The following is a 27,948-nucleotide window of genomic DNA, read 5'->3' on the forward strand; positions in this document are numbered from 1 at the left end:
ACACGTGAGAGACGCGTCTGGCGCTTATGACATCATCGGGAGGCGCCGGCTGCAGAGCGTGTGTGATCTGGGAGGTTTCCGGAACATGGCCGCCGCTGTACGGAAGAACTCCGGAACATGGCCGCCGCTGTACGGAAGAACTCCGGGAACATGGCCGCCGCTGTACGGAAGAACTCCGGGAACATGGCCGCCGCTGTACGGAAGAACTCCGGGAACATGGCCGCCGCTGTACGGAAGAACTCCGGGAACATGGCCGCCGCTGTACTAGAGGAGCTCGGGATGTGGTGGGCGGAGTGAGGGGAGTGTGACCTCCTGGAGTCCTGTGATAGTGAGAAGAGAATGGCGGCTGCGCTGAGATCCGTGCGGAGACTGCAGGTAGAGGACGGCTCCTTATAGCGTCTGACCCTCCTGTATAACCTGCCCCCCTCCCCAGTGTATAACCTGCCCCCCTCCCCAGTGTATAACCTGCCCCCCTCCCCAGTGTATAACCTGCCCCCCTCCCCCAGTGTATAACCTGCCCCCTCCCCCAGTGTATAACCTGCCCCTCCCCCAGTGTATAACCTGCCCCTCCCCCAGTGTATAACCTGCCCCCTCCCCCAGTGTATAACCTGCCCCCTCCCCCAGTGTATAACCTGCCCCCCTCCCCCAGTGTATAACCTGCCCCCCTCCCCCAGTGTATAACCTGCCCCTCCCCCAGTGTATAACCTGCCCCCTCCCCCAGTGTATAACCTGCCCCTCCCCCAGTGTATAACCTGCCCCTCCCCCAGTGTATAACCTGCCCCTCCCCCAGTGTATAACCTGCCCCCTCCCCCAGTGTATAACCTGCCCCCCTCCCCCAGTGTATAACCTGCCCCCCTCCCCCAGTGTATAACCTGCCCTCCCCCAGTGTATAACCTGCCCCTCCCCCAGTGTATAACCTGCCCCCTCCCCCAGTGTATAACCTGCCCCCCTCCCCCAGTGTATAACCTGCCCCTCCCCCAGTGTATAACCTGCCCCCCTCCCCCAGTGTATAACCTGCCCCCTCCCCCAGTGTATAACCTGCCCCCTCCCCCAGTGTATAACCTGCCCCTCCCCCAGTGTATAACCTGCCCCTCCCCCAGTGTATAACCTGCCCCCTCCCCCAGTGTATAACCTGCCCCCTCCCCCAGTGTATAACCTGCCCCTCCCCCAGTGTATAACCTGCCCCCTCCCCCAGTGTATAACCTGCCCCCCTCCCCCAGTGTATAACCTGCCCCCCTCCCCCAGTGTATAACCTGCCCCTCCCCCAGTGTATAACCTGCCCCTCCCCCAGTGTATAACCTGCCCCTCCCCCAGTGTATAACCTGCCCCCCTCCCCCAGTGTATAACCTGCCCCCCTCCCCCAGTGTATAACCTGCCCCTCCCCCAGTGTATAACCTGCCCCCTCCCCCAGTGTATAACCTGCCCCTCCCCCAGTGTATAACCTGCCCCCCTCCCCCAGTGTATAACCTGCCCCCTCCCCCAGTGTATAACCTGCCCCCTCCCCCAGTGTATAACCTGCCCCCCTCCCCCAGTGTATAACCTGCCCCCTCCCCCAGTGTATAACCTGCCCCCTCCCCCAGTGTATAACCTGCCCCTCCCCCAGTGTATAACCTGCCCCTCCCCCAGTGTATAACCTGCCCCCTCCCCCAGTGTATAACCTGCCCCCCTCCCCCAGTGTATAACCTGCCCCCTCCCCCAGTGTATAACCTGCCCCTCCCCCAGTGTATAACCTGCCCCCTCCCCCAGTGTATAACCTGCCCCCTCCCCCAGTGTATAACCTGCCCCCTCCCCCAGTGTATAACCTGCCCCCTCCCCCAGTGTATAACCTGCCCCCCTCCCCCAGTGTATAACCTGCCCCCTCCCCCAGTGTATAACCTGCCCCCTCCCCCAGTGTATAACCTGCCCCCCTCCCCCAGTGTATAACCTGCCCCCCTCCCCAGTGTATAACCTGCCCCCTCCCCCAGTGTATAACCTGCCCCCTCCCCCAGTGTATAACCTGCCCCCTCCCCCAGTGTATAACCTGCCCCTCCCCCAGTGTATAACCTGCCCCCTCCCCCAGTGTATAACCTGCCCCCTCCCCCAGTGTATAACCTGCCCCCCTCCCCCAGTGTATAACCTGCCCCCCTCCCCCAGTGTATAACCTGCCCCCTCCCCCAGTGTATAACCTGCCCCCTCCCCCAGTGTATAACCTGCCCCTCCCCCAGTGTATAACCTGCCCCCTCCCCCAGTGTATAACCTGCCCCTCCCCCAGTGTATAACCTGCCCCCCTCCCCCAGTGTATAACCTGCCCCCCTCCCCCAGTGTATAACCTGCCCCTCCCCCAGTGTATAACCTGCCCCTCCCCCAGTGTATAACCTGCCCCCCTCCCCCAGTGTATAACCTGCCCCCCTCCCCCAGTGTATAACCTGCCCCTCCCCCAGTGTATAACCTGCCCCCTCCCCCAGTGTATAACCTGCCCCCTCCCCCAGTGTATAACCTGCCCCTCCCCCAGTGTATAACCTGCCCCCCTCCCCCAGTGTATAACCTGCCCCTCCCCCAGTGTATAACCTGCCCCTCCCCCAGTGTATAACCTGCCCCTCCCCCAGTGTATAACCTGCCCCCCTCCCCCAGTGTATAACCTGCCCCCCTCCCCCAGTGTATAACCTGCCCCTCCCCCAGTGTATAACCTGCCCCCCTCCCCCAGTGTATAACCTGCCCCCCTCCCCCAGTGTATAACCTGCCCCCCTCCCCCAGTGTATAACCTGCCCCTCCCCCAGTGTATAACCTGCCCCCCTCCCCCAGTGTATAACCTGCCCCCCTCCCCCAGTGTATAACCTGCCCCCTCCCCCAGTGTATAACCTGCCCCCCTCCCCCAGTGTATAACCTGCCCCCCTCCCCCAGTGTATAACCTGCCCCCCTCCCCCAGTGTATAACCTGCCCCCTCCCCCAGTGTATAACCTGCCCCCCTCCCCAGTGTATAACCTGCCCCCCTCCCCCAGTGTATAACCTGCCCCTCCCCCAGTGTATAACCTGCCCCCTCCCCCAGTGTATAACCTGCCCCCCTCCCCCAGTGTATAACCTGCCCCCCTCCCCCAGTGTATAACCTGCCCCCCTCCCCCAGTGTATAACCTGCCCCCCTCCCCCAGTGTATAACCTGCCCCTCCCCCAGTGTATAACCTGCCCCCCTCCCCCAGTGTATAACCTGCCCCCCTCCCCCAGTGTATAACCTGCCCCCCTCCCCCAGTGTATAACCTGCCCCCGCCCCTCCCCCAGTGTATAACCTGCCCCCCTCCCCCAGTGTATAACCTGCCCCCCTCCCCCAGTGTATAACCTGCCCCCCTCCCCAGTGTATAACCTGCCCCCCTCCCCCAGTGTATAACCTGCCCCCCTCCCCCAGTGTATAACCTGCCCCCCTCCCCCAGTGTATAACCTGCCCCCCTCCCCCAGTGTATAACCTGCCCCCCTCCCCCAGTGTATAACCTGCTCCTCCCCCAGTGTATAACCTGCCCCCCTCCCCCAGTGTATAACCTGCCCCCCTCCCCAGTGTATAACCTGCCCCCCTCCCCCAGTGTATAACCTGCCCCCCTCCCCCAGTGTATAACCTGCCCCTCCCCCAGTGTATAACCTGCCCCCCTCCCCAGTGTATAACCTGCCCCCCTCCCCCAGTGTATAACCTGCCCCCTCCCCCAGTGTATAACCTGCCCCCCTCCCCAGTGTATAACCTGCCCCCCTCCCCCAGTGTATAACCTGCCCCCCTCCCCCAGTGTATAACCTGCCCCCCTCCCCCAGTGTATAACCTGCCCCCCTCCCCCAGTGTATAACCTGCCCCCCTCCCCCAGTGTATAACCTGCCCCCCTCCCCCAGTGTATAACCTGCCCCCCTCCCCCAGTGTATAACCTGCCCCCTCCCCCAGTGTATAACCTGCCCCCCTCCCCAGTGTATAACCTGCCCCCCTCCCCCAGTGTATAACCTGCCCCTCCCCCAGTGTTTAACCTGCCCCCCTCCCCCAGTGTATAACCTGCCCCCCTCCCTCAGTGTATAACCTGCCCCCCTCCCCCAGTGTATAACCTGCCCCCCTCCCCCAGTGTATAACCTGCCCCCCTCCCCCAGTGTATAACCTGCCCCCCTCCCCCAGTGTATAACCTGCCCCCCTCCCCCAGTGTATAACCTGCCCCCCTCCCCCAGTGTATAACCTGCCCCCCTCCCCCAGTGTATAACCTGCCCCCCTCCCCCAGTGTATAACCTGCCCCCCTCCCCAGTGTATAACCTGCCCCCCTCCCCCAGTGTATAACCTGCCCCCCTCCCCCAGTGTATAACCTGCCCCCCTCCCCAGTGTATAACCTGCCCCCCTCCCCAGTGTATAACCTGCCCCCCTCCCCAGTGTATAACCTGCCCCCCTCCCCCAGTGTATAACCTGCCCCCCTCCCCCAGTGTATAACCTGCCCCCCTCCCCAGTGTATAACCTGCCCCCCTCCCCCAGTGTATAACCTGCCCCCCTCCCCCAGTGTATAACCTGCCCCCCTCCCCCAGTGTATAACCTGCCCCCCTCCCCAGTGTATAACCTGCCCCCCTCCCCCAGTGTATAACCTGCCCCCCTCCCCCAGTGTATAACCTGCCCCCCTCCCCCAGTGTATAACCTGCCCCTCCCCAGTGTATAACCTGCCCCCCTCCCCAGTGTATAACCTGCCCCCCTCCCCCAGTGTATAACCTGCCCCCCTCCCCAGTGTATAACCTGCCCCCCTCCCCCAGTGTATAACCTGCCCCCCTCCCCCAGTGTATAACCTGCCCCCCTCCCCAGTGTATAACCTGCCCCCCTCCCCCAGTGTATAACCTGCCCCCCTCCCCAGTGTATAACCTGCCCCCCTCCCCCAGTGTATAACCTGCCCCCCTCCCCCAGTGTATAACCTGCCCCCCTCCCCCAGTGTATAACCTGCCCCCCTCCCCCAGTGTATAACCTGCCCCCCTCCCCCAGTGTATAACCTGCCCCCCTCCCCCAGTGTATAACCTGCCCCCCTCCCCCAGTGTATAACCTGCCCCCCTCCCCCAGTGTATAACCTGCCCCCCTCCCCCAGTGTATAACCTGCCCCCCTCCCCCAGTGTATAACCTGCCCCCCTCCCCCAGTGTATAACCTGCCCCCCTCCCCCAGTGTATAACCTGCCCCCCTCCCCCAGTGTATAACCTGCCCCCCTCCCCAGTGTATAACCTGCCCCCCTCCCCCAGTGTATAACCTGCCCCCCTCCCCCAGTGTATAACCTGCCCCCCTCCCCCAGTGTATAACCTGCCCCCCTCCCCAGTGTATAACCTGCCCCCCTCCCCCAGTGTATAACCTGCCCCCCTCCCCCAGTGTATAACCTGCCCCCCTCCCCAGTGTATAACCTGCCCCCCTCCCCAGTGTATAACCTGCCCCTCCCCCCAGTGTATAACCTGCCCCTCCCACCAGTGTATAACCTGCCCCCCTCCCCCAGTGTATAACCTGCCCCTCCCCCAGTGTATAATCTGACTCTCCCACCAGTGTATAACCTGCCCCCCCTCCCCCAGTGTATAACCTGCCCCCCCAGTGTATAACCTGCCCCTCCCACCAGTGTATAACCTGACCCCCCTCTCCCAGTGTATAACCTGCCCCCCCTCCCCCAGTGTATAACCTGCCCCTCCCCCAGTGTATAATCTGACTCTCCCACCAGTGTATAACCTGCCCCCCCTCCCCCAGTGTATAACCTGCCCCTCCCCCAGTGTATAACCTGCCCCTCCCCCGAGTGTGTAACCTGCCCCTCCCACCAGTGTATAACCTGCCCCCCCTCCCCCAGTGTATAACTTGCCCCCCCAGTGTATAACCTGCCCCTCCCCGAGTGTGTAACCTGCCCCTCCCACCAGTGTATAACCTGCCCCCCCTCCCCCAGTGTATAACCTGCCCCCCCTCCCCCAGTGTATAACCTGCCCCTCCCCCAGTGTATAACCTGCCCCTCCCCCGAGTGTGTAACCTGCCCCTCCCCCAGTGTATAACCTGCCCCTCCCCCGAGTGTGTAACCTGCCCCTCCCACCAGTGTGTAACCTGCCCCCCCTCCCCCAGTGTGTAACCTGCCCCTCCCCCAGTGTGTAACCTGCCCCTCCCCCAGTGTATAACCTGCCCCTCCCCCAGTGTATAACCTGCCCCTCCCCCAGTGTATAACCTGCCCCTCCCACCAGTGTATAACCTGCCCCTCCCACCAGTGTATAACCTGCCCCCCCTCTCCCAGTGTATAACCTGCCCCTCCCCCAGTGTATAACCTGCCCCTCCCCCAGTGTATAACCTGCCCCTCCCCCAGTGTATAACCTGCCCCCCCTCTCCCAGTGTATAACCTGCCCCTCCCCCAGTGTATAACCTGCCCCTCCCCCAGTGTATAACCTGCCCCTCCCCCAGTGTATAACCTGCCCCTCCCCCAGTGTATAACCTGCCCCTCCCACCAGTGTATAACCTGCCCCCCCTCTCCCAGTGTATAACCTGCCCCTCCCCCAGTGTATAACCTGCCCCTCCCCCAGTGTATAACCTGCCCCTCCCACCAGTGTATAACCTGCCCCCCCTCTCCCAGTGTATAACCTGGATTAACATTGAAAAGAACACTTACAGGTTGTTCAGGTCATTTCCCCTCCTGGTTGCCCATGTGCTCAGGAGATGCATGTCACATCTGTAGAGCAGCTAGACCCCAGACAAAAGACACTGAAGCCTCCTGCTTCACACAAATATTTCCTAGCCTTAGACCGAGGCACTCCACCTGTGGTGACATCACTTAGGGCCTGAAACCTCCCCTTTACTTAGACTTAGGGAAACTATTTTTATCAAAAACGAATAAAAGAGAAAAAATAGCATATGGACGGCACTGCCCCAACTAAATCCATAATCTTCAGGAAAGCCGGTACTAAAAAGCTATATCATGTCAGCAACAGCCATGGCAAAAAAGATATCGGGTGCAAAACCATGAAATAACATATGTGTCCCTGGTAGCAAAAGAAAAAAGCAGGATGCACTCACCAATCTTCAAAGTAGCAAATTTTATTGAGTCTTCACAATTAAAACTTCATGGCCGGGGGAGAAGAAAAGGAGCTCGTGCGAGCAGGGGAGACGACGGCCGTTTCGCGCGGTCCTTGCGCTTCAACGGGTCTGCATGAGTGAGGGCAGAGTGGTGGATGGGATATGGTGGCCAATAAGCCCACCCCCAACATGAACCCACCCACACACCTACAACCTCACTCATGTCAAGAAATACAAACTAAAAACATGCACTCGGGTGACATCTGAGTGCAGCCTGAATAAAAACAAGATAAGTTATATAATATTAATCCACATAAATTATGTTTAGGGAAAGAAGAATAGTTTTTTACAAAAAACAGCAGCGATATAAACAATTGTGAGATATCCTACAGTCGGTATTTTAAGCATTATGCAGAAAAGATTTTTTTATGCAAAAAAGATTTTTTTATATAATAGTTATTGTGTTGCATATATTTATATAAAAAAAATCTTTTTTGCATAAAAAAATCTTTTTTGCATAATGCTTAAAATACCGACTGTAGGATATCTCACAATTGTTTATTGTGTGAGTGAGGTTGTAGGTGTGTGGGTGGGTTCATGTTGGGGGTGGGCTTATTGGCGACCATATCCCATCCACCACTCTGCCCTCACTCATGCAGACCCGTTGAAGCGCAAGGACCGCGCAAAACGGCCGTCGTCTCCCCTGCTCGCACGAGCTCCTTTTCTTCTCCCCCGGCCATGAAGTTTTAATTGTGAAGACTCAATAAAATTTGCTACTTTGAAGATTGGTGAGTGCATCCTGCTTTTTTCTTTTGCTACCTAAAACTATTTTTATGCCTAGCTCGCTGTAGGAATCTCGTATACGAAATACACCCGGCTCGCGAGGTGCACCACATCATGGGGATTCTTTTAAGTGTAAACCCGGAGCAATTACCTGAACCGCTTACTGAGAAATCTGCACTTTGCCCTCATTGCGTTTAGCTGCTAGCGCTTTCAGTGAGTGATAGATCTATCAATGGACATCCGGAATATATAATTCTTATATCCCTAGCCTGGATCGGTGCCCCTATATATCCCTTTAATAGAGCAAAGAGATTCGTTTGAACAAAGAGAATAGAACAAAGATACAGTTTGGAAGTGGCTATACCAGTTTTGGCTGGTATTGATTGGCAGGAGGGAATGGGTTGTGTAGGGAGACTGGTATTTGCAACATACAGCCATAAAACTTCTTCAGTGATTCTAGTGAGGGTTTTGAATTATACACATAGGCAGCAGGCAGAGAGAGACGAGGGGAGGTCGGAATGGCCCGCAGCGTGTCTGTGCCCAGCTTTAAGGGACGTAGCAGAGCTCAGTGTGTGTGATCATAGACAGTCAAATATCTCATGTTACTGACAGACCCCACAAATGCTCTTCTGGATAAAGGGGCAAAAATCCCCACAGACACAGATCTTGTGGAAATCCTTCCCAGAAGAGCGGGAGCCGTTATACCTGTAGTGGGACGACTCCATATTAATGTCTATGGATGTGCGTGGGGACACAGAAACCCCCCGAAGGTGGATGTGTGGGGCACATACTTTACTGTGTCACTGCAATATGAAAAAAGTATCTCATTATGGAAAGTTATCAGTTAGGAGAAGGTATGAAAACATTTCCAAGGCATCAAATCTACCAAGGACACTGAAGACGCCATTAAGAACGGGCTTACATTTATCAGTACAGTGAGTTTACCTAGATCTGGACGTCCCCCAAAATGAACAAAAGACAAGAGGACAATCACAATAGATGCTGTGATGAGGCGGCAGCAACATTAAAGGAGCTGCAGGAATTTGTGGCCAGCGCTGGTTGTGTCCCGTATTAATCTCCTGTATTCTTCATATGTCCATCCTGGAGGGGGGGCAAGAAGACAGAAGCCTTTTCTTAGAAAGTAGAACATCCAGGCCCGGATTTGTTTTGTCAAAATCGACATCGTGTCGGCCAAAAGAAGGAAACATGTTCTGTCTAATGAAACCGAGGGGTAACTTTGTGGGCACAAACCCAACACCAAGCATCACCAGAAGATCTCCATCCCCGCGGGAAGGAATGGAGGAGGCAGCTGTGTGCTTTGGGGCTGTTTTTCAGCAGCTGGGGCTTTACACCACACCTGCATCATTAACATTCATACTCGACAGTCTGAACAGCCCTGAAGAAAAGGTCGGCACTCCGTCCTCCAAGACGTGCACAGGCAGCACTTAGAATTACCAGAAAAGGTCGGCACTCCGTCCTCCAAGACGTGCACAGGCAGCACGTAGAATTACCAGAAAAGGTCGGCACTCCGTCCTCCAAGACGTGCACAGGCAGCACGTAGAATTACCAGAAAAGGTCGGCACTCCGTCCTCCAAGACGTGCACAGGCAGCACGTAGAATTACCAGAAAAGGTCGGCACTCCGTCCTCCAAGACGTGCACAGGCAGCACTTAGAATTACCAGAAAAGGTCGGCACTCCGTCCTCCAAGACGTGCACAGGCAGCACTTAGAATTACCAGAAAAGGTCGGCACTCTGTCCTCCAAGACGTGCACAGGCAGCACTTAGAATTACCTATCAGAACGTTTTCTTTCTCGTTTCGGAATGAAATTGTTTAATCTAGGTTCAGAAGCGTGGAAGATGTTTTCGATATGTATTTTTAGATGTTGTGTATGTCTACGGACGAGTTCATCCTGGAGGACGGACTCCCAACCTTTTCTTCAGTCGGAATTATGACCAGTTCCATTATTAGTCAATTTTACATGCGACCCCTCGGCCTCTGCTAAAAATAAACCTGAAGATGAGGAGGAATTTCACCTCTCAGCAGATAACTCTTCAAAGTGTCGCCAAGAGAACGGCTTCACCAGAAGAAGATGGAAGTTCTGGAGCAGCTGAACCCAGACCTGAACCCAAGGGGCAATCTGTGGTGGCCTGAGGAGGGCGCTGTATACAGGAGATGACAGAGGTGAGGAGCCGGCAACGATCACCAATTCTAGATCCCGACCCAAAAAGACTGACCGCTGCCTGAAACGCACAGGGGACTGCAGCCATGCATTAGTGTAAGGGTATGCAGATTTATGCAGCAGCATTATTTTAGTTATTTTTCTTTTATCACCCGATAACATTTCATTTTGTTCCTCAGTAGATTTGTACAAATTATGGGCAACATGAAAGGGAAAAGTCCCGAGATGGTTCTTCTTGTAGGATTGTTTTACATGGCCACAATCTAACATTTCCCAGGAGCGTGTGGACTGTTAACGTTTCTGAGAGTAGTGACTGTATGTCCATCTGTCCAGCAGGTGCTGCTTCTGCTCCCGAGGATCGGTGTGACCCCTGTCCGGGGGGAGAGTGGAGGTGAGAAGTCCTCGTACCCCAGCACCCGTACATCTGCCTACAGTGGCTGCTCATGGCTTTCCTTCAGGGCAGGATTTTCTGCAGTCTGTTTCTTTCAGGAGGAGACCCTAATAACAGAGAGCCTAGCCTTCTTGGGGTGCTGAGTGAATGAGGTTGTGTACTGACACTTCACGTAGCAGACGTGACGGGCGCCATGTAGTCCTCAGCCCCGGCACTCGGCACAGAACCTTGGGGGCGCTGTTTCTATGCAGTCATGTCTGATCGTGCACAGCCGTGATCCCCTCCACTGCACATAGTAGTATGTTGCACGCACAAAGTGACTCGCCATATTATAACCGTGAAATCCTTCGGTGTCATTAAAGTGTACATAATTCTTATTACTGTGGCCATAATGATTCGTACGACCTGTGCACCCCAAAACTGCACCAAGAGCATAGGCGATGCACTCAAAATCCTGCCCTCACCGGCATGAAAGTACTAATATCCCGCACCCTTGAACTCAGAAACATAAAACTAAATTAAATTATCTTTAAAAAAAAAAAACCAATAAAAATGTTATAGTCGTAAAGGTGAGGATAATTAAATTGTCACCGTTACCTGCTGGTGAACACTGGAAGCACAGGTCACCGAAAGGTGGAATTGCTGTTTGTTCTTTTTTCCACCCTGTCCACCACAAAAAATGAAAATGTTATATTTACATTGTATAGACCCAAAATGTCACCATTTAAAAGTCCTGCAAAAATGAACCCTATCAGCCACGGCTAGACCACCTTTCCAGGCTGGGACCTATGGCCTGACTTACAGTATGGTGTGGACCCACATCCTCATCATTCTTTCCATGTTGCTTGAATGGTTGTGCGTGGACCCTACATGAATAGCCACGCGTGGTGTCGGGGAACAGCCTGCAGACCCCGTAGATATCTCCCTGCCGTTGCCCAATGTTCACGAATCGGCACCCCGCCGCCTCCAATCGTCAAGACAATTCTACAATTGGCTGATGAGGCCACAGTGCTTTCATTACTAGGCCGGATATTTGAGAGCTCTCCGTGAACGTGAACTCCTGGAATTTATATAAAAGTGCTTCTCACAAAATTAGAATATCATCAAAAAGTGAATTTATTTCAGTTCTTCAATACAAAAAGTAAAACTCATATATAGAGTCATTACACACAGTGATCTATTTCACGTGATTATTTCTGTTAATGATTATGGCTTACAGCTAATGAAAACCCAAAAGTCATTATCTTAGTAAATTAGAAAAAATAACAAAACACCTGTAAAGGCTCCTAAGCATTTACAAAGGTGCCTTAGTCTGTTTCAGTAGCTCCACAATCATGGGGAAGACTGCTGACCTGACAGATGTCCAGAAGGCGTCACTGACACACTCCACAAGGAGGGGAAGCCACAAAAGGTCATTGCTAAAGAAGCCGGCTGTTCACACAGTGCTGTATCCAAGCATATTAATGGAAAGTGGAAGGAAAAAGTGTGGCAGGAAAAGGTGCACAAGCAACCGGGATAACCGCAGCCTGGAAAGGATTGTTAAGAAAAGGCCATTCAGTAATGTGGGGGAGATTCACAAGGAGTCGACTGCTGCTGGAGTCATTGCTTCAAGAGCCGCCACACACAGACGTGTCCAGGACATGGGCTACAAGTGTCACAATCCTTGTGTCCGGCCACTCATGACCAATAGACATCGCCAGAAGTGTCTCACCTGGGCCAAGGAGAAAAAGAACCGGACTGTTGTCAGTGGTCCAAGGTGATGTTTTCAGATGAAAGTAAATTTTGCATTTCATTTGGAAATGAAGGTCCCAGAGTCTGAAGGAAGAGTGGAGAGGCCACAATCCAAGCTGCTGGAGGTCTGGTGTGAAGTCTCCACAATCAGTGATGGTTTGGGGAGCAATGTCATCTGCTGGTGTAGGTCCACACTGGGTTTTATCAAGGCCAAAGTCAGCGCAGCTGTCTACCAGGACATTTTAGAGCACTTATCATGGTGCATTTTTGGATTTGTGGCAGCTGTTTCCCCTATAATTTAAATGAAGCTTTTTTTTCCTTTCATGCCAGCAAGGGTTAATGTTAGTTTCCTTGCTGGCAGCTGCAGTGTTTCTGGACAGCTAATGTGGATGGTGACCACTCCCACCATCGTTTAGTCACCTGACGCATCAGCTGACTGTTGGTGATAGTTTTTCTCTGGAGACCAGCCGATGAGTTGGAAGCTCTCTGGTGTCAGCAGTGTGTCAGATGCTTGAGGTCCTGGTTCCATATCCTCTGCTGTGTGAAACTTGCAGCAGAAGCTTGAAAGCTGAGTTTTCTTATTCCCTTTCATTGTCTCGTGCTTGTCACTACCACCTGTGTTTACACCAACTGCAGTGGTGAGCCTAGCGTCCTTGCCAGCGAGTGCACTAGCCATGGTATACTGAGGTGACAGTTAGGGACTAGGCACATGACGGTGGCGGGGTGGAAGAACCTGCATAGGCACAAGCTGTGTTAGGGAATGAGGGATGGGGCGCCTCCTATTGTTAGGACCTTCCTCCCCCTTTTTCCATTCTCGTTGTTGGTGTTGTGCCGTCCGCTGCTCCGACCCTTGTGGGTCGTGACAGCACTTCATGCTTCCCTCTGCCGACAAGCTTTTTGGAGATGGAAATTTCATTCTCCAGCAAGACTTGGCCCCTGTCCACACTGTCAAAAGTAACAATACCTGGTGTAAAAACAACAGTATCACTGGGCTTGATTGGCAGCAAACTCGCCTGACTTTAACCCCATAGAGAATCTATGGAGTATTGTCAAGAGGAAGATGAAACACCATACCCAACAATGCAGACGAGCTGAAGGCTACTATCAAAGCAACCTGGGCTTCTATAACCCCTCAGCAGCCACAGGCTGATTGCCTCTATGCCACGCCGCATTGATGCATTAAGTGATGCAAAAGGAGCCGCGACCAAGTATTGAGTGCATTTACTGAACATACAATTCAGTAGGGAACATTTCGGATTTTACAATCATTTTTCAAACTGGTGTTATAAAGTATTCTAATTTACTGGGATAATGACTTTTGTGTTTTCATTGGCTGTAAGCCTTAATCATCAACATTAACAGAAATAAACATGTGAAATGGATCACTCTGGTTTGGTCACTGCCAGGCTTCCAAATAACCCACGAAAAACTGCCACCACCAATCGTTTATACAGGCCGATTGGACACCTGACATATTATAGCGTATGGCATCAGGGGTGCAGTTTATAGAGCAAGTGGAATGAAGCAAGCTATTTTAAATATTTAATTCTGAAAAGTAGGCAGTGTTTAGAAAAATATGCAAAAGAGGTTCCAAAATGGGAGCAAAACAATATGGTATATACAATTACATGGGATAAAAGGGATAATTAAAGAAAATACTAAATCTGTGTTATAGAAATGGCTCAGAGCTTAGTGGAGGGAAGAACTCCTTAGAGCAATGGACAGAACCACGAAGCACTGTGTTTTCCAGAACTGACAAATGACAAAAACCCAAACTTTGATTCTATTAACTCAAGGTTACACCCACATACCTCCATCAGGTGAGCTCATATGGGAGCTGGTCGTTGGATGTGCTAGGTCTTTAGAAGAATAAGAAATTCACATGTTTCAAGATATCTCCACCCCTGGAGGTTCCAGGCAGGAGAAATTGTTGTCATGCTTCCGATCACGATTTTACCTTTCTATGGAAATGAAACATGGCATGGATAGCATCATCCATCTGTCCGACATTAAGTTGGAGATGTTAATCTGACCTTACCATGATGTGAGTGGTTTATGTTTGTCAGTTCCTCACAACGCCAAAAATGTATCTCCCATAAATATTGGATCGATGCAAACACCAATATTCCATCAAAATGCAAAGGAAAAATTGCAGCACCAACAGAAAAATAAAATATAAAAAGGGTATTAACATAATTAAATCAGCATATCAAGAAAACCAAAAAGATGGAGGGAAGAAAGGTTTTTCTTCCCTTCATCTTTTGACATGCTGTTTTAATGATATGTTAATACATTTTTTTATATTTAATATTTGTTGGTGCTGCAATTTGTATTTTTATATTTGTCTTCTATGCCAGGTATACCGGCCCTGTAGGTTCCATCCATCACCTATGGACTATATGCTACCATGATCCATCCAGGCTGGGCTCATAATTGTTTATTCACAATATTCATGACTGGCTCCAAAGATACCTTGGAACACAGGAAGCGTACTTTATCTCTGCGTATAGGAATCCAATTCTTGGTGCCTGGCTCTCAACAGATTCCCTACTGTAATTACCTGTTCATGGCAGGACTTCCTACTTCAGTGGAGGTTGAAGTTTTGGTTCTTATCTAACTTCCCTAGTTATAATTAATCCCATATGTTAAATGTGACGGTGATACGTGCTCTCTCTGGAGATATGTTCATTCATTTTACTAGTTGATCTACGACACACAGTGTGAAGCCCCAGGAAGGTCAGCAGGTTGTTTTAATGGATCACCACCCTCGTGCAACGATCTCTGTGGCTGCATCAGCTGGGTCATATTCTGATGTATCATTCCTCCTATGTGTGGTGGCATGATGTGGATCTGACTGTATATATGGCCAGGCTCTGGACTTAACCCCCTTTATTATTATTATTATTTATTATTATAGCGCCATTTATTCCATGGTGCTTTACATGTGAGGAGGGGTATACATAATAAAAACAGGTACAATAATCTTGAACAATACACAACTGGTACAGGAGGAGAGAGGACCCTGCCCGCGAGGGCTCACAATCTACAAGGGATGGGTGAGGATACAGTAGGTGAGGGTAGAGTTGGTCGTGCAGTGGTTTGGTCAATCGGTGGTTACTGCAGGTTGTAGGCTTGTCGGAAGAGGTGGGTCTTCTGGTTCTTTTGAGGGTTTCGATGGTAGGTGAGAGTCTGATGTGTTGTGGTAGAGAGTTCCAGAGTAGGGGTGATGCGCGAGAGAAATTTTGTATGCAATTGTGGGAAGAGGAGATAAGAGGGGAGTAGAGAAGGAGATCTTGTGAGGATCGGAGGTTGCGTGCAGGAAAGTACCGGGAGACGAGGTCACAGATGTATGGAGGAGACAGGTTGTGGATGGCTTTGTATGTCATGGTTAGGGTTTTGTACTGTAGTCTCTGGGTAATGGGGAGCCAGTGAAGGGATTGACAGAGTGGAGAGGCCGAGGAATAGCGGGCGGACAGGTGGATTAGTCGGGCAGCTGAGTTTAGAATAGATTGGAGGGGTGCGAGAGTGTTCGAGGGGAGGCCACAGAGCAGGAGGTTACAGTAGTCGAGGCGGGAGATGATGAGGGCATGGACTAGGGTTTTTGCAGATTCTTGGTTTAGGAATGTACGGATCCGTGAAATATTTTTGAGTTGAAGGCGGCAGGAAGTGGAAAGGGCTTGGATATGCGGTTTGAAGGAGAGATCAGTGTCAAGGATTACCCCAAGACAGCGAGGTTGTGGGACTGGGGAGAGTGGGCAGCCGTTTACTGTAATAGATAGGTTCGTTGGGGGGGGGTCGCGTGAGATGGGGGGAAAGATGATGAATTCTGGTTTGTCCATGTTAAATTTTAGAAATCTAGTGGAGAAGAAGGATGAAATAGCAGACAGACATTGAGGGATTCTGGTTAGAAGGGAGGTGATATCTGGTCCAGAGATGTAGATCTGTGTGTCATCAGCATAGAGATGATACTGAAAATCGTGAGATTCTATGAGCTGTCCCAGGCCAAAAGTGTAAATGGAGAAGAGCAGGGGCCCTAGAACTGAACCTTGCGGGACTCCGACAGATAGGGGGCGAGGTGAGGAGGTGGTGTGTGAATGGGAGACGCTGAATGTTCGGTCAGTTAGGTATGACGAGATCCAGGATAGGGCCAAGTTTGTGATGCCAAGGGATGAGAGGGTCTGTAATAATAGGGAATGGTCCACTGTGTCAAAGGCAGAGGACAGGTCCAGGAGGAGGAGGATAGAGTAGTGTCGCTTGCTCTTGATGGTTAATAGTTCATTGGTGACCTTAGTTAGGGCAGTTTCAGTGGAGTGGTGTGACCGGAAGCCTGATTGTAAGGGGTCGAAAAGGGAGCAGGAAGATAGATGGGAGGACAGTTCAAGATGGACGTGTTGTTCCAGTAGTTTTGAGGCATAGGGGAGAAGTGATATAGGGCGATAGCTAGATACAGAGGATGGGTCAAGAGAGGGCTTTTTGAGGATAGGTGTGATTGAGGCATGTTTAAAGCTTGAGGGCAAAACACCAGTTGTTAGTGATAGGTTGAAGAGATGGGTTAGGGTTGGGATGAAGACTGTGGCGAGGTTTGGGATGAAGTGGGAAGGGATCGGGTCAAGTGCACAGGTGGTGAGATGCGATCCTGAGAGTAGAGTGGAGAGTCGATCTTCTGTAATAGTGGAGAAGTTGGTTTTGGAGGTGGAGGGCTGGGTAGTTGGGAGGGGAAGGGCTCTGGGGGCTTTCATAATTTTCCCCCACCGTGGGCCAGTAATACCATGTCTTTCTCAGATGTTTGCTTGCAGTATTGAGCTCGCAGCTTGAAGTATCTTGCGGTGACTGTTCTGTGACCCTGAATATCTCTTTTTCTTAGGTAAGGGCTCACTTCACACAGGAGACAATAAGACACTGGTCATATTTCCAGTGAAAGCTTCTCACTTCCAGAAATCAGATGCAGGTGAGAATAGAAATGGCACCCTCAGACCAGTGGCAGCTCCGCTGCTGGAAGTGGGAAGGTCGGGTAGACTGTCAGACAGAGAGATGCAGTCTGAACAGAAGATTTTAAGCCACACTGATCAGTGCATGGATGGGTCATCTCACATAGAAGATGATTCTGGCTCTGATTCTAGCTCAGATTCCAGCTCTGACTCCGAAAGTGAAGAAGAGATTAGGAAGGTCACTCGCGTGAATAAAGGACACAGCAGTGGAGAACTCAGGGATTGGTCACCATCTGCCCAGACGTCTTCCCACAGTCCTAGTCCCACAAGTCTGGAGAAAGAGTGTCTAGTGGCACAAGAGCAAAAGGTCAGAACGGGGTTGAGCAAGGAGAATGCTGAAGATATGCAAGACTTTGCCCAAGTGGTAACCGTAAAAGAGAAGGTTCTGCATGCCCCACCCCTACACTCAAAGATGACAATACTTGCATCAGACAAAGTGAAGACAGTAGATCGGTCAGGGCTTTCTGAAGGAGCTGATTCCGAGGATATCGTGATACCGTCAACATTTGAGGTACTGCCCTCAGAAACAGTAGAGACACCAGCTTCTGATTCCAGTGTGACCCACATCCTATCATCTACATCATCAGTGGAGCTTCCAGTATCAGAGAAGACCGCAGAGCTACAGAAACCATGTGAGGACACTTTGCTTCTTCCCTTCGTTTTCTGCCATCTACCTCCTATCCAAAAGCTTACTTCTCAGTCCACCATGTCTATGCCATCGACTCTGCATCTTGTTCCCAGCTCCTGCTCCAAACCTGCTGGACAGATACTTGGAGGGGGGCTCCTGTCTGATCTTCATTGCTTGCTCCTTACGTCTCTGTGTAACAATGGCTTATATTCCCCTTAACATCCTTCCTTGTATATTCTTTTGACATTTTTATAAGGGGCTAATGTTTCTCCTGCAGAGATATGACAGGATCATTGAGGACGGTATATGGTAGTAAGGCGAAGTGTGGTGGCTTCTCTGTTTCTGAATGACACTGTGATCTGACATTACAGAGCCAGGGGCTTCACCAGTCAACAGTGTATATAATGTAGTGTCCATGATGGTCGCAGTCTCAAGGCGAAATTGTGATGACTAAGGCTACTTTCACACTAGCGTTAACTGCAATCCGCCACAATGCGTCGTTTTGCAGAAAAAACGCATCCTGCAAAAGTGCTTGCAGGATGCGTTTTTTCCCCATAGACTTGTATTGACGACGCATTGCGACGGATTGCCACACGTCGCATCTGTCGTGCGACGGATGCGTCGTGCTTCTGTGGACCGTCGGGAGCAAAAAACGCTACATGTAACGTTTTTTGCTCCTGACGGACCGCTTTTTCCGACCGTGCATGCGCGGCCAACTCCGCCCCCACCTCCCCGCACCTTACAATGGGGCAGCGGATGCGCCGGAGAAATGCATCTGCTGCCTCCGTTGTGCAATGCGTTAAACGCTAGCGTCGGAATCTCTCCCCGACACATTGCGACGGGGAGATTCCGACGCTAGTGTGAAAGTAGCCTTGGTCATCTCGGAAACAGCAGGTCCTGCGTTTACCCTCTATATATGGCAGGTCTTGTGGGATGTTCCCAGAAGGCGGAGGATCTTCTGAGGTGTTTTCAGTAGATGGCAGGTCTTGTGGGATAATATCTTTCATAAGTGGCAACAAGTGAAAAGGTTATTGGAGTACAAGTGACGGCTAGCAGCCCCAGTCCCATAGAAGTCACTGAACTTAAATTTACTGCTGGCTATGATAGAACAGGTTTAGTGCCGGAGCTATAATAGATATGCGGAGCATCGTATCTATGACAGATAAGTAACAGGACATGCGGAGCGTCGTATCTATGACAGAAAGGTACGAGGACATGCGGAGCGTCGTATCTATGACAGAAAGGTTCCAGGACATGCGGAGCGTCGTATCTATGACAGAAAGGTACGAGGACATGCGGAGCGTCGTATCTATGACAGAAAGGTTCCAGGACATGCGGAGCGTCGTATCTATGACAGAAAGGTACCAGGACATGCGGAGCGTCGTATCTATGACAGATAAGTAACAGGACATGCGGAGCGTCGTATCTATGACAGAAAGGTACCAGGACATGTGGAGCGTCGTATCTATGACAGAAAGGTACCAGGACATGTGGAGCGTCGTATCTATGACAGAAAGGTACCAGGACATGCGGAGCGTCGTATCTATGACAGAAAGGTACAAGGAGATGCGGAGCGTCGTATCTATGACAGAAAGGTTCCAGGACATGCGGAGCGTCGTATCTATGACAGAAAGGTACCAGGACATGCGGAGCGTCGTATCTATGACAGAAAGGTACAAGGAGATGCGGAGCGTTGTATCTATGACAGAAAGGTACCAGGACATGTGGAGCGTCGTATCTATGACAGAAAGGTACCAGGACATGCGGAGCGTTGTATCTATGACAGAAAGGTTCCAGGACATGCGGAGCGTCGTATCTATGACAGAAAGGTTCCAGGACATGCGGAGCGTTGTATCTATGACAGAAAGGTACCAGGACATGCGGAGCGTTGTATCTATAACAGAAAGGTACCAGGACATGTGGAGCGTCGTATCTATGACAGAAAGGTACCAGGACATGCGGAGCGTCGTATCTATGACAGAAAGGTACAAGGAGATGCGGAGCGTCGTATCTATGACAGATAGGTACCAGGACATGCGGAGCGTCGTATCTATGACAGATAAGTAACAGGACATGCGGAGCGTCGTATCTATGACAGAAAGGTACCAGGACATGCGGAGCGTCGTATCTATGACAGAAAGGTACAAGGAGATGCGGAGCGTCGTATCTATGACAGAAAGGTACCAGGAGATGTGGAGCGTCGTATCTATGACAGAAAGGTACCAGGACATGCGGAGCGTCGTATCTATAACAGAAAGGTACCAGGACATGTGGAGCGTCGTATCTATGACAGAAAGGTACTAGGAGATGCGGAGCGTCGTATCTATGACAGAAAGGTACCAGGACATGCGGAGCGTTGTATCTATGACAGAAAGGTACCAGGACATGCGGAGCGTTGTATCTATGACAGAAAGGTACCAGGACATGTGGAGCGTCGTATCTATGACAGAAAGGTACCAGGACATGCGGAGCGTCGTATCTATGACAGAAAGGTACCAGGACATGCGGAGCGTTGTATCTATGACAGAAAGGTACCAGGACATGTGGAGCGTCGTATCTATGACAGAAAGGTACCAGGACATGCGGAGCGTCGTATCTATGACAGATAAGTAACAGGACATGCGGAGCGTCGTATCTATGACAGAAAGGTACCAGGACATGTGGAGCGTCGTATCTATGACAGAAAGGTACCAGGACATGTGGAGCGTCGTATCTATGACAGAAAGGTACCAGGACATGCGGAGCGTCGTATCTATGACAGAAAGGTACAAGGAGATGCGGAGCGTCGTATCTATGACAGAAAGGTTCCAGGACATGCGGAGCGTTGTATCTATGACAGAAAGGTACCAGGACATGCGGAGCGTCGTATCTACGACAGAAAGGTACCAGGACATGCGGAGCGTCGTATCTATGACAGAAAGGTACCAGGACATGCGGAGCGTCGTATCTATGACAGAAAGGTTCCAGGACATGCGGAGCGTCGTATCTATGACAGAAAGGTTCCAGGACATGCGGAGCGTTGTATCTATGACAGAAAGGTACCAGGACATGTGGAGCGTCGTATCTATGACAGAAAGGTACAAGGAGATGCGGAGCGTCGTATCTATGACAGATAGGTAACAGGACATGCGGAGCGTCGTATCTATGACAGAAAGGTACCAGGACATGCGGAGCGTCGTATCTATGACAGAAAGGTACCAGGACATGCGGAGCGTCGTATCTATGACAGATAGGTAACAGGACATGCGGAGCGTCGCATCTATGACAGACAGGTACAAGGACATGCGGAGCGTCGTATCTATGACAGAAAGGTACAAGGACATGCGGAGCGTCGTATCTATGACAGACAGGTACAAGGACATGCGGAGCACCGTGGCTGTGACAGAAAGGTACCAGGACATGCGGAGCGTCGTATCTATGACAGAAAGGTACCAGGACATGCGGAGCGTCGTATCTATGACAGAAAGGTACCAGGACATGCGGAGCGTCGTATCTATGACAGAAAGGTTCCAGGACATGCGGAGCGTCGTATCTATGACAGAAAGGTACCAGGACATGCGGAGCGTCGTATCTATGACAGAAAGGTACCAGGAGATGCGGAGCGTCGTATCTATGACAGAAAGGTACCAGGACATGCGGAGCGTCGTATCTATGACAGAAAGGTACCAGGACATGCGGAGCGTTGTATCTTTGACAGATAAGTAACAGGACATGCGGAGCGTCGTATCTATGACCGAAAGGTACCAGGACATGCGGAGCGTCGTATCTATGACAGATAGGTAACAGGACATGCGGAGCGTCGTATCTATGACAGACAGGTACAAGGACATGCGGAGCACCGTGGCTGTGACAGAAAGGTACCAGGACATGCGGAGCGTCGTATCTATGACAGAAAGGTACCAGGACATGCGGAGCGTCGTATCTATGACAGAAAGGTACCAGGACATGCGGAGCGTCGTATCTATGACAGAAAGGTACCAGGATATGCGGAGCGTCGTATCTATGACAGAAAGGTACAAGGACATGCGGAGCGTCGTATCTATGACAGAAAGGTACCAGGACATGCGGAGCGTTGTATCTATGACAGAAAGGTACAAGGACATGCGGAGCGTCGTATCTATGACAGAAAGGTACCAGGACATGCGGAGCGTCGTATCTATGACAGAAAGGTACAAGGACATGCGGAGCGTCGTATCTATGACAGAAAGGTACCAGGACATGCGGAGCGTCGTATCTATGACAGAAAGGTACAAGGACATGCGGAGCGTCGTATCTATGACAGAAAGGTACAAGGACATGCGGAGCGTCGTATCTATGACAGAAAGGTACCAGGACATGCGGAGCGTCGTATCTATGACAGAAAGGTACCAGGACATGCGGAGCGTCGTATCTATGACAGAAAGGTACAAGGACATGCGGAGCGTCGTATCTATGACAGAAAAGTTCCAGGACATGCGGAGCGTCGTATCTATGACAGAAAGGTTCCAGGACATGCGGAGCGTCGTATCTATGACAGAAAGGTACAAGGACATGCGGAGCGTCGTATCTATGACAGAAAGGTACAAGGAGATGCGGAGCGTCGTATCTATGACAGAAAGGTACAAGGACATGCGGAGCGTCGTATCTATGACAGAAAGGTACAAGGACATGCGGAGCGTCGTATCTATGACAGAAAGGTTCCAGGACATGCGGAGCGTCGTATCTATGACAGAAAGGTACCAGGACATGCGGAGCGTCGTATCTATGACAGAAAGGTACCAGGACATGCGGAGCGTCGTATCTATGACAGAAAGGTACCAGGACATGCGGAGCGTCGTATCTATGACAGAAAGGTACCAGGACATGCGGAGCGTCGTATCTATGACAGAAAGGTACCAGGACATGCGGAGCGTCGTATCTATGACAGAAAGGTTCCAGGACATGCGGAGCGTCGTATCTATGACAGAAAGGTTCCAGGACATGCGGAGCGTCGTATCTATGACAGAAAGGTACCAGGACATGCGGAGCGTCGTATCTATGACAGAAAGGTACCAGGACATGCGGAGCGTCGTATCTATGACAGAAAGGTACCAGGACATGCGGAGCGTCGTATCTATGACAGAAAGGTACTAGGACATGCGGAGCGTCGTATCTATGACAGAAAGGTACCAGGACATGCGGAGCGTCGTATCTATGACAGAAAGGTTCCAGGACATGCGGAGCGTCGTATCTATGACAGAAAGGTACCAGGACATGCGGAGCGTCGTATCTATGACAGAAAGGTACCAGGACATGCGGAGCGTCGTATCTATGACAGAAAGGTACTAGGAGATGCGGAGCGTCGTATCTATGACAGAAAGGTAACAGGACATGCGGAGCGTCGTATCTATGACAGAAAGGTTCCAGGACATACGGAGCGTCGTATCTATGACAGAAAGGTACCAGGACATGCGGAGCGTCGTATCTATGACAGAAAGGTACCAGGACATGCGGAGCGTCGTATCTATGACAGAAAGGTACCAGGAGATGTGGAGCGTCGTATCTATGACAGAAAGGTACCAGGACATGCGGAGCGTTGTATCTATGACAGAAAGGTACAAGGACATGCGGAGCGTCGTATCTATGACAGAAAGGTACCAGGAGATGCGGAGCGTCGTATCTATGACAGAAAGGTACCAGGACATGCGGAGCGTTGTATCTATGACAGAAAGGTACAAGGACATGCGGAGCGTCGTATCTGTGACAGATAAGTAACATGACATGCGGAGCGTCGTATCTATGACAGAAAGGTACCAGGACATGCGGAGCGTTGTATCTATGACAGATAAGTAACATGACATGCGGAGCGTCGTATCTATGACAGATAGGTAACAGGACATGCGGAGCGTCGTATCTATGACAGAAAGGTACAAGGACATGCGGAGCGTCGTATCTATGACAGAAAGGTACCAGGACATGCGGAGCGTCGTATCTATGACAGAAAGGTACCAGGACATGCGGAGCGTCGTATCTATGACAGAAAGGTACCAGGAGATGCGGAGCGTCGTATCTATGACAGAAAGGTACCAGGACATGTGGAGCGTCGTATCTATGACAGAAAGGTACCAGGACATGCGGAGCGTCGTATCTATGACAGAAAGGTACAAGGACATGCGGAGCGTCGTATCTACGACAGAAAGGTACAAGGACATGCGGAGCGTCGTATCTACGACAGAAAGGTACAAGGACATGTGGAGCGTCGTATCTACGACAGAAAGGTACAAGGACATGTGGAGCGTCGTATCTACGACAGAAAGGTACCAGGACATGCGGAGCGTCGTATCTATGACAGAAAGGTACCAGGAGATGCGGAGCGTCGTATCTATGACAGAAAGGTACCAGGACATGCGGAGCGTCGTATCTATGACAGAAAGGTACCAGGACATGTGGAGCGTCGTATCTATGACAGAAAGGTACAAGGACATGTGGAGCGTCGTATCTACGACAGAAAGGTACAAGGACATGTGGAGCGTCGTATCTACGACAGAAAGGTACAAGGACATGTGGAGCGTCGTATCTACGACAGAAAGGTACAAGGACATGTGGAGCGTCGTATCTACGACAGAAAGGTACAAGGACATGTGGAGCGTCGTATCTACGACAGAAAGGTACCAGGACATGCGGAGCGTCGTATCTATGACAGAAAGGTACCAGGAGATGCGGAGCGTCGTATCTATGACAGAAAGGTACCAGGACATGTGGAGCGTCGTATCTATGACAGAAAGGTACCAGGACATGTGGAGCGTCGTATCTATGACAGAAAGGTACAAGGACATGTGGAGCGTCGTATCTACGACAGAAAGGTACAAGGACATGCGGAGCACCGTGGCTATGACAAAAGCGTCAGGACATGCGGAGCACCGTGGCTATGACAGAAAGGTATCAGGACATGCGGAGCACCGTGGCTATGACTGAAAGGCGTCAGGACATGCGGAGCACCGTGGCTATGACAGAAAGGTACCAGGACATGCAGATCACTCAGTCAGTGGCGATGACTGAAAGGCGTCAGGACATGTGGAGCACCGTGGCTATGACAAAAAGGTACCAGAACATGTGGAGCAAGGTGGCTATGACTGAAAGGTGTCAGGACATGCATTGTGTCACTTCTTGCTGCATAGTTTCCAATGGTTCAAAGTAGTAAATTGACTTCTCTCCACCATCAAAACATATAATAGTAGGCAAGTGATCTTCAGGGAAGATATTCTGCTATATGAGTCCTCTGCTGGCATCATGTGGATGTAACACCTGCCTGAGCGTTGTTCGATTCCCCCTTCATGGCATCGGATCCCCTAATTGCTGCGCCTCCATCAGCAGGGTAACAGTCGATCAGAAATGAATTGAGGAACATGGCAAAGAGATCAAGGTGCTAACTTGTCTCCAAATTCCTCAGATGACCTAATCAAAAATGAAGTAATGGATTCCTCAGCCTTCAGTAAATTTTTGCTGCTGTCGAGTGTGTTTGCAAAGCCAGTTATGATGCAGAGCACCGTAAAGTGCTGGGCTTATTCCACACCTATTCTAACCCAGAATAATGCAAGAAACAACGAAGAGAAAAATAATTCCATCATTACTGCAAGACATGAAGGTCGGTCCGTTTGGAAAATTGCTAGAACCTCAAATGCAGTCATGAAAACAATTGCCATGATGAAACTGGCTCTTGTGAGGACCCAGGAAAGGAAGACCTTTATTGCAGAGGGTGAATTCTTCAGTTACCAGTCTCAGAAACCGCAAAATAGCAGCACCTTAGATAACAGCCCTCATAAATGATGCACACACACAAAAAAATCTGTCAGCAGGACCGTTCCTTCTAAGCAGTCTTTCAACACAAAGAAGGGAACAGAGTATATATATATCACCAACGCATCAATTCAATAAAAATGGTTTTATTAATCATATATTGTACTGACATATAACATTAAGGTGAAAAATACACAAAGAAAAGAAAAAAACAGCTCGTTTACACATTAAAATGTGGATTTCTCTGGAAGAAGACATCAGATCACAGCTATCGGGGTATCATTTAATGCAACGTCCTATGACCTCCATGCCCAGGAGAGACGATCCTTCTGACTGATTTGTACTAGACACCTCTCAGTGTCAGCCTTCCAGAGGAGACTACAAGAATCAATTTCTGGTAGAATTTCTGCATCCAATTCAGTACTGAGGACTGCAAACACGTATAACACAAAGACAGGACATGAGATCAGTGAAAACCTGGACTGAGTTGTTATGAGTCTTGAGATTTTTTATACCAGGCGCCATGTTTGTCAGATGCAGAAAAGTTGAGCGTATGGTTTCCACATATGTGGTGCCAGTGTGAAGCATGGAGGAGAGGTGTAATGATGCTGGGTGTGCTTTGCTGGTAACACACTTAATGGTTTGTTCCAAGGCACACCTACCCAGCACGGCAACCACAGTGTTCGGCAGCAACCGCCATCCGTCTGGTCTTCGCTTAGTACAAACACCCAAAACCCATGTCCAGGCTATATAGAGAGCTGTGTGATCAAAAAGGAGAGCGGCTGAGTCTGATGCTATGGCCGTCACAATCAACCAAACTCCATCCCAGTGAGGTGGTTCACAACTGCTGGAAGCCATTCCAAAGAGACAACCAGATGAGAGAAGATAAGAGGGCGTAAAGCCACCAGCAGAGTAAAAAGGGACTACTTTGTAGATATCTGAGGCTTGGCACTTATTTTTCGTTCTTTTTCACACATTTCTTTTTTCCATATATGTTCCTTTATAGTTTCTGGCTGAAGGTTGCAAAACTATAATTTCTACATTCCAAATAATGTCAAAGAAAAACCATTGTATGAACAGAGGAGTCTAAACATTTCCATGGAGCTGTATGTAGTATCCCTGCTCTCCTCCAGTCTTGTAATGCTGGTTATGTGCATGACACGGTGTGAAATGTGAGGGTAAAGTAGTGCTGAGCGGAATATCACGTGCAATGAGGACTATACACAAGGGTGGGACATTGGCCGAGCGATGATGCGCTACAAGACCCCATTACAGGGACCATTATGTAATATCCCTCTTCTACCCCAATTTTGTAAAGCTGGTTATGTGCATGACACGGTGTGAAATGTGAGGGTACGGTAGTGCTGTGTGGCATCTAACGTGCAATGATGACTGCACACTGGTGGAACATTGCCTGAGCGATGATGCGCTACAAGACCCCATTACAGGGACCTGTTAATTAGCGGCAGTCGGATGCTTACCCTTCATCTCGAAGGTCATTGACATTTCTTGTCTCCCTATTTCTGCAGGGTTTTGACTCCGTAATTTACGTGACCATTAATGTTGATTTTGAGAAGGGGTCATTAATTTTCTTTATGACATAGCTTTCAGTGCTACATGTGCCATTAAAATGTAGCGATGAGTGAACCATGTTGGATGCCATTTTATATCTCATTGCAGTCACTGGAGAGACGGTGGGGAGCAACTTACCTTATGTTTTTGACATCTCCTTGAGTTCTTCATCCTTGTGTTCTGCTGCCTTTCCTTTTACAATCACTGTCTTCTTTTGCAGATTTACCCCTGGAGCCTCGTGCTGCCCCCAAGGAGCCATTTGATAACACAAAATACCAGAATTTGCAGCATTTTTCCTACACACCCTTCACCTTTGTAGATGTGGACGTGGAGCTGGCGAAGCTTCGTCTGCCGCAGCCGTCATCGGGTCGTCCTTCACCACGTCATTGAGACCTGATTGTTTAAAAAAATAAACTGTATATATAATGCTTTAGCTTGACCGTCTTTTAATCAGATCATTTATATTGATAAGAAAGCAAACATAACATTGTTACCAATATACCATCGAATAATTACTTGTTCATAGTTACAGATTAAGCCTTTACATTACCGTTATGCATTTAATTGCATCGACAACTCCATATATCCAGCTGTAACTGAGTTATTAATTATATTGATAAATGAGAACAAACGGCCCCCCGCCTCACCCCAATAACACCAGACCAAAGTATATATAAAGAGAGCTGCATCCAATATACCCTAAGGCTAGGTTCACATTGCGCTAGGGGAGTCCATCTAATGGACACGTTTTTAAGTAGTGAAAACGCAATGTAACGGACATTGTAACGCACCCATAGATGTGCATTGTCTGACGCACCGTGATGCATGCCTAAATTGACGTGCGTTTGCCACATTACGTTTTTTTATGACGGACCTTGGAACGCGGCTTGCAGCGTTTTCGGGTCCGGTCAAGCTAACGCAAGACTAACGGAAA

The 27,948-nt window shown here is 50.3% G+C and overlaps 1 protein-coding gene across 2 annotated transcripts; it reads left to right on the forward strand.

The window, feature by feature from the left end:
- Positions 1-239: 239 nt before the first annotated feature.
- Positions 240-27,442, forward strand: NDUFV3 (NADH:ubiquinone oxidoreductase subunit V3). Of its 2 annotated transcripts, none has more exons than XM_069760366.1 (4): positions 240-375; positions 10,286-10,340; positions 16,936-17,691; positions 27,235-27,442. In XM_069760366.1, exons 1-4 carry the CDS (start codon positions 340-342, stop codon positions 27,402-27,404), a joined length of 1,017 nt encoding a protein of 338 aa, XP_069616467.1. In that variant the 5' UTR covers positions 240-339; the 3' UTR covers positions 27,405-27,442. The 2 variants fall into 2 exon arrangements, with proteins under 2 accessions (XP_069616467.1, XP_069616466.1); XM_069760365.1 differs by having other exon boundaries at positions 246-375; positions 10,283-10,340.
- Positions 27,443-27,948: the final 506 nt, after the last annotated feature.

Source organism: Ranitomeya imitator, chromosome 3, assembly GCF_032444005.1.
Source record: "Ranitomeya imitator isolate aRanImi1 chromosome 3, aRanImi1.pri, whole genome shotgun sequence".
NCBI classification, from domain to species: Eukaryota; Metazoa; Chordata; class Amphibia; order Anura; family Dendrobatidae; genus Ranitomeya; species Ranitomeya imitator.